Below are 15487 nucleotides of genomic sequence, written 5' to 3'. Positions count from 1 at the left end.
AAATGTAGTATGTCAAACATACTGTTCTGAATGTTACAATTTTCCTTCCAGAAAAATATATACAAAGAGCTTCCTCACTCTTTTTTATGGTTGCATAGTATATTGTATAAATAAAACTTATCTAGCCCCTTATTGGTGGACTGGTTTCCAATATTTTGCTATTACAAACAGTACCGTAGTGAATAACCTTGTACGTACATCATTTTGTATGTATATGAACATATCTGGAGGAGAACTGGAACCTCTAAGTTCCAGGGTAAAGGGCATGGGTATTTTTGATTTGATAGCTTTTGTCAAATTGCCCTCCAGGGTTTGTACCAGCTGAGTGTGGCAGTGCTTATCTCCTGTTCTCTTCCAGTACTGTATATCTTCAACCTTTTTAAAATCTTTGCCAAACCGTATGTGAAACACAGTATTGCAGAGTTTAACTTACATTTCTCCTACTATGGGTGATGTCTAGAGTCTTTTCATGTGACAAAGAGCCAATTGCATTTCTTATTCTGAAACTATCTGTTCATATCCTATGCCTATTTTCCTACTGACTTGCTGGACTTTGCTTATTATTTGTAGGAGTTCTTTTTCTATTAAGGAAATTAACCCTTGCTGATACAAATTGCAGCTTTTTCCTCTAGATTGTTATTTATCTTTTGAATCAAAAGGCCAAGACCACTACTTACAATACCCAGGACTTGGAAGCAACCTAACTGTCCATTGACAGATGAATGGATAAAGAAGATGTGGCACATATAAAGAGTGGAATATTACTCAGTCATAAAAAGAAACAAAATTGAGTTATTTGTAGTGAGGTGGATGGACCTAGAGTCTGTCATACAGAGTGAAGTAAGTCAGAAAGAGGAAAACAAATACCGTATGCTAACACATGTATATGGTATCTAAAAAAAAAAAATGGTTCTGAAGAACCTAGGGGCAAGACAGGAATAAAGACGCAGATGTAGAGAATGCACTTGAGGACATGGGGAGGGGGAAGTGTAAGCTGGGACGAAGTGAGAGAGAGGCATGGACATATATACACTACCAAACATAAAGTAGATAGCTAGTGGGAAGCAGCCGCATAGCACAGGGAGATCAGCTTGGTGCTTTGTGACTGCCTAGAGTGGTGGGATAGTGAGGGTGGGAGGGAGACGCAAGAAGGAGGGGATATGGGGATATATGTATACGTAGAGCTGATTCACTTTGTTATACAGCAGAAACTAACACAACACTGTAAAGCAATTGTACTCCAATAAAGATGTTAAAAAAAAAAAGGCCAGGACCTCCTGAAACTCCCTCATCCCTGCCCCTCTCCCCACTCCCCTAGACTGTGAGCCCTCGGGGGCAGGGTCTGTGCCTGGATCATCTCTGTGCCCCAGCCCCCTGTGTAGCACTCAGCACTGCCAGAGCTGTCTTCAGGGGCTCTTTGTTGAACTGAACTGAACTGAATTCCTGTGTTCCCCACCCCCACTTGTCCTCCCCTCTGGCTTGGGAGTTCCATGTCCACCTCCAGCAGAAAAAGATGACTTTTCTCATTGCTCACCACAGCCATGCACCTGTTTGGCCTAAACTGGCACCTGCAGCCGATGGAGGGGCAGATGTATGAGATCACGGAGGACACAGCCAGCAGTTGGCCTGTGCCAACGGACGTCTCCCTGTATCCCTCAGGGGGCACTGGGTTAGAGATCTCTGACAGGAAAGGCAAAGGAGCCACGGAAGGTAGGGTTGCTGTGTTGTTCGTGTCGTGAGTCCTCTGTGTCTGCCTTTGAACCGAGGAGACCGCCATTCTGCGCGCCATGTGCCTGACTCACAGCTCCATGCTCTGGTGCTTCCTCCATCCCTCTGCACTCCACACCGGCTGCCAGGCCACCTGTGTCTTCATCGCAGTTCCTTGTCACTGTGAACTCATAGCGGGGCTTGGGCAGGGTTCGTGGTGCTCAGCAACATCCCATCCCATGCCCTGAGGGAAGTATCATGGGCTTTCACACTGCTGGGCGGCTGTCTTTGATTATGTGGAATCATGATGAGGCAACCTCATGGGATGAATGGGTGTCTCCTGGAGTTGGGTGTGGCAAGGTGGGTAGAGGGTGTGTTGTAAGCGAAATACCCTTGGACCTTGTGCTTCCATGGAAACACCACTTCGGCTGTTTTAGCATTTTCAACCATGTGACCTTAAGTTACTTGGCCAGAGTCACATAGCCAGTAAATAATGAAATTTGGGACATGAGCCCAGGTCTGTGTGACTGCAGGGCTCTTGCAGTCTCCATAAGTTGACCTACCTGACTCACCTCATGGTTATAAGACCCTGAAGGAGATGTGGATAAGAAATTCCATTGTACAATGAGACACAGATGTTTCTCTTTCAATGATGGAAGTGGTGGTGACATTTGGAGTTCGGCATTCTTGAACGGGACATCCATAGACCCATGTTCTGAATTTCTTAGGGCTCTTTCTAACACGCCATCAACACAGATTCTTTCACTATCAGCCAAGAGGTGGCAGACCCACAAAAATTGGTACCGGGAAGGGTGTCTGAGCTCATGGGCCAGGCTGGCTGTCATTTTAGGCAGTGCGACCAGCCCTTCTCCTGTGGCCTGCTTTCTCTCTCTGGTGTTACCTCAGTCAGCAAAGTGGTCACAGCGGCCTCCAGTCTTCACTGCTTACATCTTCTTAGCTCAGTTAACTTTGGGTCATGGCTTCTGAGCTTCCCTGTCCTGTCAAGAGTTTGCCTTCTAGGAATCAGTTTGGTTAACAGGGTAGCATATGCTTGGCCAGAGTAGCTATTCATGGTCTCTGAATGGTCGTGAAGGCCAAAATCCACTCTTGACCTATGGTCATCTTCAAGGGAACTGAGGGCATTTCCAAAGAGCCTAATCAGAACCTCTGCCTGCTCTTTTGCGGGGGGCAAAGCCAGTCTTCTCCTTTACAAAGATTCTAAGACTTAAAACATTGAATAACTTACACTTTCTTTGCACCTTAATAGGATATGGAGGGAGCATGGATGAAGCCATGGGAAGAGCTCTGGGTTAGGAGTCAAGAACCCTGAGTTCAAGTCCAGCTGCTGCCACTTGAGATGCCCTTAAGCAAATCCCTTGAAAGGCTTTCTGGGCTTCACTTTCCTCCTCTTTAAAAGGAGGTTATTGAGCTATATTATCTGTAACGTCCATTCTAATTCACAAGTTCTACGTATGAAATTAGTAACAGAATCATCATATGATTAACCAGATTGTTCTTTAGAATTTTTTTTCAGGTTGGCCCTGTCCATGGTCCTTCCTGTTGTCTTGTGATTCCCGTGTCAGCTTATAGTGTCAGATGTCGTAGGTGAATACCATAGATGACAACTGTCTTTAGAATCAACAAACACAGATTTAAGATATGTTGAACCCTCAAAGATCTCATTTAGAAAAATGTATTTTCTCTATCAGATTTTCTTTCAACAGGAGTTGGCTCTATCTAAAGTCTCCCACTATAATGATATTAGTTTGTGGGTTGTTTAGGTTTTGTTTTCTTTTTCCCAAGGAGCAGGAGGTGCAGATAAGAGACAAAATAAAATTGCACCAGCTTATTGGTTTACTTTCACTGGAGTATTTTTGCTTAAAGGGATTATCTGTCATTACTAATGCAAATGGAAAGCCTGTTTACAAACTCCTAAAATGCAGTGCAATGCTGGAAGGTGGTCAGCATCAAAAGCAATTACTGTGACAAAAAAATACTTTGGTCTGGAGAGACAGAGGACAAATATTCCTATAGTTTATGTGAGACCACATGGTTCTTAATTTCTTTTGCCTTGGTCAAACCAGTGTCTACTCAGTTTACGTTTTTAATTGTGTTGTTAAAAATCTAGTTCCTTAGACGTATCTCAAGGGGGAAAGTCCTTAACCCTGATGTGAGTGCATATTTCCTGTCCCTTCTGAGGGTATCCGAGAGCTGATTCCAGAATTAAGATTAGAGCCCTGTTCCACAATGGTAGGGGAAGCAGTGTGGTGGATGGAAAGAGGATAATAGGCCTTGGAGCCAGGCAGTCCAGGATTTGAGTCCTGGCCCTGCCAGTTATTGGCTCTGTTAACTCAGGCCCGTTACTCCATCTCCTTTGGCCTTGGTTTCCTCATCTGTGGAACAAGGGTTGCTAACACCTATCTTTTCAAAGACTAGTTATGAAGAAGCACTCAACAAATGTTAGTTCCTTTCTTCTTGTCCACCCAAATCCCAAGCCATTCCATGTCAGTTATTAGAATCTCAGAAATCCAGACTAATTAATATTTTCCCCTCAAAGATCCCACAAAGTCTGGGGCATTTGTGAATATTTTTAAAGGGTATATATTTTTTAATTATACAAGTGAACTATATGATGAACCCAGTATTTTAAAGGTTCATTGTGTCTTTGAGAATAACATCAAACTGCGATTTATACTATATTTTCAAAGTGGCTATAACCATTTCAGGGTTGTCGTGGGTTGGAAACCAAATACAGCAGCTTTTCGAAGTAAAACCATAAGAACTTATGTTATGCATTAATGGAGAAAGGGAAAAAAGCATTGAATAAACAAGCATTTCTGATGGTTTAATTGGTAGGCCAGGGATAGTATTTTCTTCTTTCTGCAGTGAAATCAAAATTGCCCATCAGTTTGAACCATGCAAATTGCCGCACACAGGCTCAGCTGGGCTCTCCAAAATGGAACAGCTTATTTTGATAACCAAATAAATTTCAAACAGTTGCTAAGGAAACTAAAGAAATCTTTGTGCAAGTTATTGCATTGAAAAGAACCAAAAATGTGGAGGGAGGGGGGAGAGTGTTGGTTGATTAGGAATTTAGAACCTATCTGGATAAATCTCAGTTCAGGAAAATAAAGACTGAACTTGGGAAGTGCATGGAATTTCAGTTCTTCCAAATCTCCCTTATTTGAGCTATCCAATCATTTCAGTAATTTGTTGAGAAATTTCTTTTATAGACATGATTGCATATTTCCACAGCATAGCTGTGGGAAGCCCGAATCTGTATATCTTTAAAAAGAAAAGGACTGTTACCAGTAGAATCTGCCCTGTGAAACCTAATCGTGCTGTTGGAGCTCCTTAATTCTGAGTTAAGCTCTTTGTACTTTGTTAAGCCTCTCGGGCACGCACTGATTGTATAGCGTCCTTCTTATGAATGTCTTGAGATACCGTCTCCCTTTAACTTTGGGGCCTGTGTGTGGGATCCTAGTTCATAAAAATTGTCCATTTTTTGTATCCCAGGATGGCAGGAAGTTCTCCAGCGGGCCTTGGATCTTCCTGGTCTAGCCTTGGTATTAAGCCCACTAGGACTGTGAATTAAATTGGACCCTCGCTCTTAAAGAGGGTCAGTGCACTCTGCCACCAGTGAGAATATCTTGGAAGAGTTTTAAGTAATGATTTATCAATGTAGTGCTCTAAGAAGCCATATTCTAATAAATAAAGGGGCAGCCCAAATGGCTCCATCTCAGTGGCTTCTTAGGCATTCTGAGCATCCGTATATACATTTTCATAGTGTGAGGAGTAACGGAACCGATACATATAAAGATGCCCAGTACGTAGTTGGAACTTAATAAATGATAGATTATACTACTATTAGCACTGCTACCTCTATTACTATTACTGCTAATAATGTTTATTATTATTATCGTTTTCCAGAATGTAGGTAGGAATAAAAAGAGTTCTATTCACAGGACTTTTCGCCTCCAACTGCCTCTACCCTCTACCCCCTGTCACTACTCCACCACCTACACAGTGGGTATCGCCATTTAGTGGGGTATTTTCTCTCCTAGTGCTCACATCTTGGTGCTCAAAATTAAGAACAAAGAATCCTAGGTTATAAGATCTGGAGGGAGAAAGGCAGTAAGGGTTTTTAAAAGACAGGAAAGGATGAGCGTGGTCTCACTCAGAACAGCCCTTAGCCCAGCAAATCTCAGGCCTCTTTCCCACCAGACACAGGTACTCGGCGGGCTGTAGGTCTTCCCTCCCAGAAGCTTCCACCTCATCCTTAGGGTTAGTCCCTGTGGGGACCACTAGGGACCAGAGGGGAAGAATGATAAAGGTTAAATTCTAAGATGAGGATGCTCTTTCCCTCTCAAACTTTTCCTTTAGACTGGGCCCGTGACCCCTTCCCTAAGGATCTGGACAGGGTGACTTCTGGTACAAAGGTCACTTTTGAACCTAAGCTCCAGAGTGGCCGTCACAGACTGAGCCAAGAAAGTCAAGGTCCTGGTTGGGAGTGTGCCGTAGACCAGAATATACAATTTTTATATCATTGTATACACACCAAATATGATTTTTTTTCTCCCATTTTGGCCAGCTTCGGTGAAATACTAGAGTGCTAGAAAAGAATATTCCTTTTTGCCACTCCTCTGGGGTAAGAGCCAACTTACTTATGCCTCTGGGGCCTGCAGACCTCTGGAGAGTCTCTGGACTTGACCTCTGACCTGTGAGGCGAAAGAACTTAGCTGATTCAATAGCTGTCTCCTAAACACATGCTCACTGGAGGGGAAATGAACTGTGCAGGGTTCTCCAACGGCATGCCAAAACGTGGGAGAAGTTTCCATTATTCATTCTCAGACACAGGAATTATTTGACTGCAGACAATTCTCAAATCCCATCAGCTCTCGACTCCTACCTACTCACAAAGGAAATGAGTCCTTGGAATTAGGAGTCTCGGGCTTGTTTCTGTGCAGTTTCTAGCAGTAAAGAGCTCAAAACTCATCCTGCTTTTGTTTCATACTCCCTCCTAGTTCTGCTTCCCTAACAGAATTATAAGCTGAAGGGTATACTCTCTTCTTCCTGGACTATAAAAGGATTGTGGTACTGGGAACCCAAAAATCAGATAAGGAAGAATGTGAAAGTAATTCTCTTCCATCTTAATGCTTTGTGAATTTGGCTTCTGTCTTTGAGCTTTGAAACCATGGTTTGTGCGTGTCTACATTTTCAAGGTAAAAGTCTGGGGCATATTCCTTCCATAAAGGAATTAAATGCAAGCTCTTTCCCATGCCAAGGACAGAATAGTAGTGATACTTTTATTGAGAGCATGCATTTTAACTTTTTTGTTGGCATATTTGTAATTAAAATAACGTTTAACGGTTTAAAGCTAAAAACCTGATGTTTCTGCCTAGGAGTTTATAAGGAATGATAACATATGGAGAAGTTTAACATTTAAATTGAATTTTATTATTTAAAACAGTAAAATACTTTATGACTACAACAGTGCCCTGCCAAGCTCCATTTCAGCATCAAATGTGCTTTGTAAGGAATCTTACAAAGCTAGGGGAAAAAATGACATTTTAATTTCTTATTCCCCAAGTGCTTTTCATAAAAAGTTCCCACAAATGTGTTTTCTTTATAAATGGATTCTCGGTCTCTGAAGTGTCTCTTCCAACATCTATAACACCACCACAAACCTTGGAACTAGGATACCCAGAGGTCTTTCTAATGACAAATAAAATGTGGTCTGTTGACTTGATTTTGGCTTGTTAATGTCCTAAGGGTGGTCTTCTAATGTCCCTGTCCTCTCCTTCTGCCCCTCGCCCAACCCTTCAGAGGGCTGATGTCTGGCAGGAAGTTAGGGTTTATATTTTTCACATGTGAGTGTGTTTAATTACTAAACAGAGGAAGTCTGATAAGCAGCCTTCCTTCCTGGCACTTGGGGTGCCCTCAAAAAGCTGTCAGTCTCCTAATTGGTGACAGAATTGGGCAAGAGACCTTATTCTTGACCACTCCCCCCCACTCCAGCAACCTGCAGGGTTGGGGGCCTGGGTTGAATTTCCAAGTATGTCATAAGGTTTGTGCCTGAACTTGAAAAATCCCCTCATCTTTACCCACTTTAGCACAGTGATATTCATAGCCCTCCATCCAAGACAAAGAAGCGTTTTTCAGGAATGTTTTCTCTCTTCAGACGTACCCTTTTCCTCATCTTCCCCAACCCTACCCCTCCTCCCAACACAAACTCTCATCCACATGTCTGAGCCTCAGAATTTGGCACCCAATTACACACAAACTAGTGAACTTGTAAAATTTACCTGACTCTACTCAGGTCATGCTTCCCACTGCTGGGGGAACCATTCTGAGTTGGAAAGTTAATAACAACACCTCATTCCCTCTATCTTTTCTTTTTTAGCATGCATGCTTTTACACACACACACACACACACACACACACACATACAGTTATTCTCATGTGACTGCAAGTGATTATTTTTAGGATCAAAATATATCTTAACAAGCTGTGGAATTATGCAGTAAACAGATGGCCCTTGGGGAGGACCCATTCTGCTTTGGAAGAATGCATATTTTTAGCAGAACAATTTGGGCATCATTGGAAAAAAAAGTTCTGGGCATTCTTACTCCTCAGTGGGGGAGTCTGGGGCAGGGGGTGGGCTGGCAGCAAAATGTTGTAGAGAGGAGTGGGAGGCATCGGAGAGCCCTGCTTGCTCAGATGCTCTGATCCCTGGTTTCACGTGTGGCTAACGGTGATGTTTTTGTCTTCCCTTCCCCGTGTCTTGGTAGGAAAGCCCAGTAGTTTCTTTCCAGAGGACAGTTTTATAGACTCTGGAGAAATCGACGTGGGGAGACGGGCTTCCCAGAAGATTCCTCCTGGCACTTTCTGGAGATCTCAGGTGTTCATAGACCATCCTATGCATCTGAAATTCAATGTGTCTCTGGGAAAGGCGGCTCTGGTCGGCATTTACGGCAGAAAAGGCCTTCCTCCTTCACATACACAGGTAACCAGAACCCCACGGACCCTGCTCAAGAAGCCTAAGTCAAGAAGCCTAATGCTTAAGCCTGGATCTCTGAGCTTGAAGGAAATTTCATGTATTTTGTAGCCCATTCATCCATTTGCCCTCTCTCAGACCTTACCTTTCGGATGAGTAGGGTTGTATCCTTGGAGCTTGTTAAGAGGAAGGCTTTCTAGGAAATCTCTCAATAGCCTTTTTTACTAGTACCCAGTCTCGAAGTTAATTTATCCAGGAAGTGTAATCTAGAGAAAAAAGCATGCACTTTGGAGTCAAAGAGACCTGGGTTTGAATCCTCTTGTTATCAGCTATGTGACCTTGAGCCTGTTACACCCTTTCAGAGCAAGTTTCCTAATCTAGCCAATGGTGATAACAATACCCACTTCACAGGGCTGTTGTGAAGAGTGGAGAAGCACATCTAGAAGGCAGCCAGTGCAGGACCTGGCTCAGAGCAAAGCATCCTTTCTCTCCTCAGGGCTTCACATTTACCCAGACACACGCACACTAGAAACACTTAAGAAAGTCAGCCAGCATTGGCAGGTGTAAGCTTTTATATATAGAATGGGTAAACAACCAGGTCCTACTGTATAGCACAGAGAACTGTAGTCAATATCCTGTGATAAACCCTAATGGAAAAGAATATTTTAAAAAAGAATGTATATATACATAGGTATAACTGAATCACTTTGCCATATAGCAGTAATTAACACAACATTGTAAATCAACTATACTTCAATTAAAAAAAAAAACTCAGCCAGGATGATTGACACATTACCAGTCATGATGGGTTAAGAGCAGACTTGTGTGAGGTCCTCCCAGCCCTGGGATTGGAGTAATATAAATCATAGGCATCCATCAGACATTCCCCGGCCAAAGGCAGTCTTCCTAGCCCCCGTAGTTATTTAATTTTTAGGTAAAAGCTAGATAAATACATTTGCTAAGGATGGAGTTGCAGAAAAAGTAGACAGAGCCTGGGCCCCTCTGATTTCTTTGTAAAACTGCCATGCTGGTCCTGGACTTCATACCCCTAGACATTTTCACATGAGACAGAATCAGTATCTATTTTGTTTTTCTTTAAAGATAGAGAGACAGGGCTTCCCTGGTGGTGCAGTGGTTGAGAGTCCGCCTGCCGGTGCAGGGGACACGGGTTCGTGCCCCGGTCAGGGAAGATCCCACATTCTGCGGAGCGGCTGGGCCCGTGAGCCATGGCCGCTGAGCCTGCGCGTCCGGAGCCTGGGCTCCGCAACGGGAGAGAGGCCACAGCAGTGAGAGGCCCGCGTACCGCAAAAAAAAAAAAAAGACAGACAGACAGGTAGACAGTTGCACGATTTGCTTGCCAGTAGGCCGGCAGGACTTCCCCAACAGCTGCCTGTTGTTAGCACTGTGTGGCTGACTTCAGGTCTCTCACGCTAGTAGACTTGGGTCATTCGGCACTTGTGTTTGACACAGCATGTAATTATTGATAGTTTTGAGCTAATCCAGTTTAGTTCCCCTAAAACTGCTCCCTGAAACTGGAGCGTTGAGAAAGGGTCATTGACGAAAGGAAGATAGTATAAATCAAACTTCCGTGTGCACTTGACTGACATTTAAGCCACATCCAGTGCTCCAAGCCCAATCCTAGACCCCTGGGATTCCTGCCCGCCATCACCTGCATGGGGTTGGAGTTCAGACAGTCATGAAGTGTCTGGGTTTCTGATCACTGGAAAAGCATGGTTGTCCTGTGCAAACTCTGAGACTTAAAAATAATCCACTAATTACAATGCACTCACAAGAGTATCAGGAGACTATTACCAGGGAAAAATGGCTTCTGGGAAGGAGTTGGAGTTGGTTGGTCAACCTTCACATGGCTTTAGCCTCTTTTGCCTGGTTCAGGTTGTATTTCCCCGTATCCTCCCTGGCAGAAGCCTGAAGAACCTAGCATTGTGGTGAAGCAGGTCCACTGCTAATTATGCTCTCTTTGTACTTCAGTTTGACTTTGTGGAGCTGCTGGATGGAAGGAGGCTCTTGACCCAGGAAGCACGGAGCCTGGAGGGACCCCAGCGCCAGTCTCGGGGAGTCGTCCCCGCTTCTAGCCATGAGACGGGCTTCATCCAGTATTTGGATTCAGGAATCTGGCACCTGGCTTTTTATAATGATGGGAAGGAGTCTGAAGTGCTTTCCTTTCTCACCACTGCCATTGGTAAGGAAGCTCTACCCCTCTGGGGTCTGTGGGATATTGTCTCTTCGGATGAGAGGACACTTGGGGATCCTGGGAGTTGAAGTGGACAAGGGGATGTGTCTTGCCCAGAGCTGCAGAGGCCACCCGGCCTGAGGCCATCCTGACTGGGCTTGCTGGACCAGGGGTGGGAGTGAGATGCAGGGAAACGGGGGAAGGGAGTGACAGGAGGAGCTGGAAGGCCATGTTGGGCTGGCACCTGAGCCCAGCGCTGTTGCCCGCCGCCTTCCTTCTGTTACCTGTGGCCTAGTGTGTGGAGTAGCAGCTACATTTAAACGCCAAGGGGCAAAACTGACAAGGAGACAGGAGTTCTTGTTACTTCTCTGCGTCACCTATATTCGTCCTTATAATCTCCCTTGGTTCAACTCACTGATCTGTTACTTGGGTTTTTGGTTTCTTACGTGAGCTTTTGTTTGCTTGTTTGTTTTGCTTTTGGAGCCAGCAACCCCTGGCAGATGAGGATAAAAAAAAGATAAAGGCTTGGCAAGAGGGTGAGAATAGCCATGCAAAGGGCTGGATGAACTGTCTGATCAGATGGGGGTTTTGTAGAGAACCGAGAGGTCCTGAGCTCTGGCGGACGGCAAGCCCGGAGGATTTAAATGAGCTCTTAGCAGCTTCTTGTCCCTCATAGTGAAAGAGTTCTCATTCAGAGAGAGCGCCTTGGCCACCTCACAAGCCTGTGGGTGTCTGGGGAGCCTGGCATCCTGTCTTAAGAAATTTTTCTTCTTTATGCATATACTGCACAGAATTTGTCTCCTTCTTAGATCACCACAACGTGATATATGATGCGTTGGGCTCAGTGGTTCAGGTCAGAAAACGTTGCTTTGGTTTATATCAGAAGCGCCGTGACACAGCCTGGAGATAAAATCCCCTACAGGAAAATAAAACTTCCAGAAGACAAAACTCCACTAACCAGAACACTTAGGGATGGATTTTCTGCTTAATGAAAACCTCTGTGGTTTTTTTTTTACATCTTTATTAGAGTATAATTGCTTTACAATGGTGTGCTAGTTTCTGCTTTATAACAAAGTGAATCAGTTATACATATACATATGTTCCCATATCTCTTCCCTCTTGCGTCTCCCTCCCTCCCACCCTCCCTATCCCACCCCTCTAGGCGGTCACAAAGCACCGAGCTGATCTCCCTGTGCTACGCGGCTGCTTCCCACTAGCTATCTACCTTACGTTTGGTAGTGTATATATGTCCATGCCTCTCTCTCGCTTTGTCACAGCTTACCCTTCCCCCTCCCCATATCCTCAAGTCCATTCTCTAGTAGGTCTGTGTCTTTATTCCTGTCTTACCCCTAGGTTCTTCATGATATTTTTTTTTTCTTAAATTCCATATATATGTGCTAGCATACGGTATTTGTCTTTCTCTTTCTGACTTACTTCACTCTGTATGACAGACTCTAGGTCTATCCACCTCATTACAAATAACTCGATTTTGTTTCTTTTTATGGCTGAGTAATATTCCATTTTATATATGTGCCACATCTTCTTTATCCATTCATCCGATGATGGACACTTAGGTCATTTCCATGTCCTGGCTATTGTAAATAGAGCTGCAATGAACATTTTGGTACATGACTCTTTTTGAATTATGGTTTTCTCAGGGTATATGCCCAGTAGTGGGATTGCTGGGTCGTATGGTAGTTCTATTTGTAGTTTTTTAAGGAACCTCCATACTGTTCTCCATAGTGGCTGTACCAATTCACATTCCCACCAGCAGTGCAAGAGGGTTCCCTTTTCTCCACACCCTCTCCAGCATTTATTGTTGCTAGATTTTTTGATGATGGCCGTTCTGAGTGGTGTGAGATGATATCTCATTGTAGTTTTGATTTGCATTTCTCTAATGATTAATGAAGTTGAGCATTCTTTCATGTGTTTGTTGGCAATCTGTATATCTTCTTTGGAGAAACGTCTGTTTAGGTCTTCTGCCCATTTTTGGATTGGGTTGTTTGTTTTTCTGTGTTGTTTTGAGTTCACCTCAAAACTCTGTCTTGGTCCTTGGCTGGGAGCCTCTCTGACATGGGAAATGGAGTTGAATAAAAACCTCTGAATCTGGTCGTTGGTTCCTAAAACTCTTGCAAGACCCAGGTTCTTCCTCCTAAACAGAAGTAGTCATTTTCAGGCCATTTTCCTCTTATTTGCAATTTTGCCCATAGAGTTGAGGCGGAGAATACCTTCCCATCAAATACGGTGCACAGTGTATAGGCTTCTGCCGTAACTGCAGGCTCAACATTCTGCCCTCTTAGCAAAATGAGGGAGGTGGAGCTGTTAGGCTACATCAGCTCCGGGGTAGGAAATGTCGCTTTGTGCTGTCCTTGCTTTGGAAGTGCCTGTGCAGTCTTGGCAGCCGCTGTGCTGTTGGTTTCCTCCCTTGATGCCTTCTTTTGAGGTGCAGTAGAAAGTGTGCTCACTTCTAAATCTCCACCACTAATTGGTGTTCTGGCCCTGCACAAATTCCATCTCCTGGTTCCTTGAGACTCGAATTTGAGGTTGCCGCTCGGTGGTTAGTGGTGACCCAGGAGGCTGTTGGCGCAGCCGTTTCCCTCCATGGGAGAGCCAGTCTGGTCCCCACCACCAATTAGACTGACACTCGGCAGGGTCTGCCAGGCTCCAGACCCTGTTTCTTCTCTCTTTCTGGACACGGTGGCTTCAATTTAGAGACATGATTTTCAAGTCATTAGTGGTGCCTGAGTTTCAGCTTCATGGTCTCACAGCCTGATTTCTCTTAGGTGCAGTATCATGCTTGTGCAGAACTAGGGTCTCCTACAATCAGAATTCTGTATTTTTAATAACTGAGCACAGATATGAAAGGAAATTCATACAAACCCCCAAAGAAAGCTACTTTTAATTAGGATGTGCCTCTCAGAGAAAGAAGATGTAGGTACAGTTAGGTACCTTTGCCACCTCTTGGCTTGTCACAGCTGGCTGACCTGTTTTGTCATAATTAAGGAGATGGAGCTTGCTTTTCCCTCAGGTTCTCCTGTTCTCACCTAAATGATGAAATCTGTCTTCACCTCCTTTAACCCTATAATGTCTTTTCGAGCCGTTAGGCTGTATTGTGCTTCTCAGAGTTCTGTGAACCACCTGGCGTCTTGTTACAATGCAGACTCTGCTTCAGTCGGTCAGGCTGGGTGTTTAGTCTGCCTGTTGCACCAGCACCCGGTGAGATGCTGCTCATCTGTGGCCCACATTCTGAGTAACAAGGGGTTACAGTATCTTATGGGGGGGGGTCTCAAATATTGTAGTACAAAGGAATCACCTGGGAAGTGAGTCTAAAATTCAGATTCCTGAGCCTTTTCCCAGGAGGCCTGAGGTAGAGCCCAGGTGATCCTGATTCTGGGGGTCGGTCTGTCAACTAAGCTATGAAAACAAATGCCTTTGGGCTTCCCTGGTGGCGCAGTGGTTGAGAGTCCGCCTGCCAGTGCAGGGGACACGGGTTTGTGCCCCGGTCCGGGAGGATCCCACATGCCGCGGAGCGGCTGGGCCCGTGAGCCATGGCCACTGAGCCTGTGCGTCCGGAGCCTGTGCTCCGCAGCGGGAGAGGCCACAACAGTGAGAGGCCCGTGTACCGCAAAACAAACAAACAAACAAACAAACCAAATGCCTTCCGAGCACTACTTTCCATTCCTTCCTTCTCTCACTGCCCCATGTTAGCTCTGTGACCACAGTCAGTCACATCACCTCTGTGAGCCTCATCTTTCTTGTCAGGAAAATGAAACGATAATAGTACTTGGCAATCCCCATTGTGAAGATTGGAGAGAATGAATATAAAGTGCCCAGCCCAGGCTTCGATACATGGAAGTGGTTAATATTCTCTCCCATCCCCTTTCCCTGTCCACCTTTCTCTCCCTGCCTTTCTGACTCGTCTGTCTTCCTTCAAGCTACAGTGATTGTTTAATGAATACTTTTTTTTTTTTTAATACAAAAACAGACTGACTCTGATGTTGCTATTAATCCCTCTCTCCCCAAGTCTCTGGCATTGCGTCTCAGCTGTCTTTGGTCGTTACCTGTGAACCATGAGTCGTAATTTGTCTTGGCAGGTTAATTAAAAGTTTAGGTCTTGTTTTAGTGAAGTCATCATAGTCCCAATATACAATTGTAACTCTCAGGTTTTGCTTAACACACAAATTGGAATGTGGCCCTCCCTCCGTTACACGCTGAAATGCAGAGCTAGACTTTAAGAAGATCTGAGATGTCAGAATCCAGAGTATTTATGTCTGTTTGTAATTAAGTAGTGGGAGAAATAATTGTGTTTAACTTAACAAATGGCTATATTGTGTACGTTTTTGCTTTTCCCTCCATTTAATGCAATCCAGCTGATGATTTTAAATTAAATAAGTTTATCTTTTGCCTTCAAAAAATCTAAAAGCACTTTACAAACTGTGTACACAAATATATATACACGGAGATGTGCTGCTGACAGAGCTCCCTCTGAACTAGATGCATTTTCTCTCTCACCCACACACAGATGCACACAAGCCACTGAAACTGAGCACATTTTAGAATAAAACATGGCAGCTGTTTTCAGAAAGAATGGC

The 15487-nt window shown here is 44.3% G+C and overlaps 1 protein-coding gene across 1 annotated transcript in view; it reads left to right on the top strand.

Annotated features, from left to right (window-relative positions):
• The window catches only part of TENM4 (teneurin transmembrane protein 4), a 385057-nt gene that overhangs the window by 186476 nt on the left and 183094 nt on the right, over positions 1 to 15487 (top strand). Inside the window, exons 7-9 of the mRNA XM_022593930.2 lie at positions 1540 to 1710; positions 8499 to 8713; positions 10694 to 10904. Coding sequence (XP_022449638.2) covers positions 1540 to 1710; positions 8499 to 8713; positions 10694 to 10904 — 597 coding nt within the window. The remainder of the gene's footprint in view (positions 1 to 1539; positions 1711 to 8498; positions 8714 to 10693; positions 10905 to 15487) is intronic.

This window comes from Delphinapterus leucas, chromosome 7 (assembly GCF_059928025.1).
Source record: "Delphinapterus leucas isolate spDelLeu-1000000601 "Yukka" chromosome 7, BTC_Dleu_Yukka2, whole genome shotgun sequence".
NCBI lineage: Eukaryota > Metazoa > Chordata > Mammalia > Artiodactyla > Monodontidae > Delphinapterus > Delphinapterus leucas.
The sequence above is the reverse complement of the archived record's forward strand: the minus strand, read 5'-3'. Positions and strand labels throughout refer to the sequence as shown.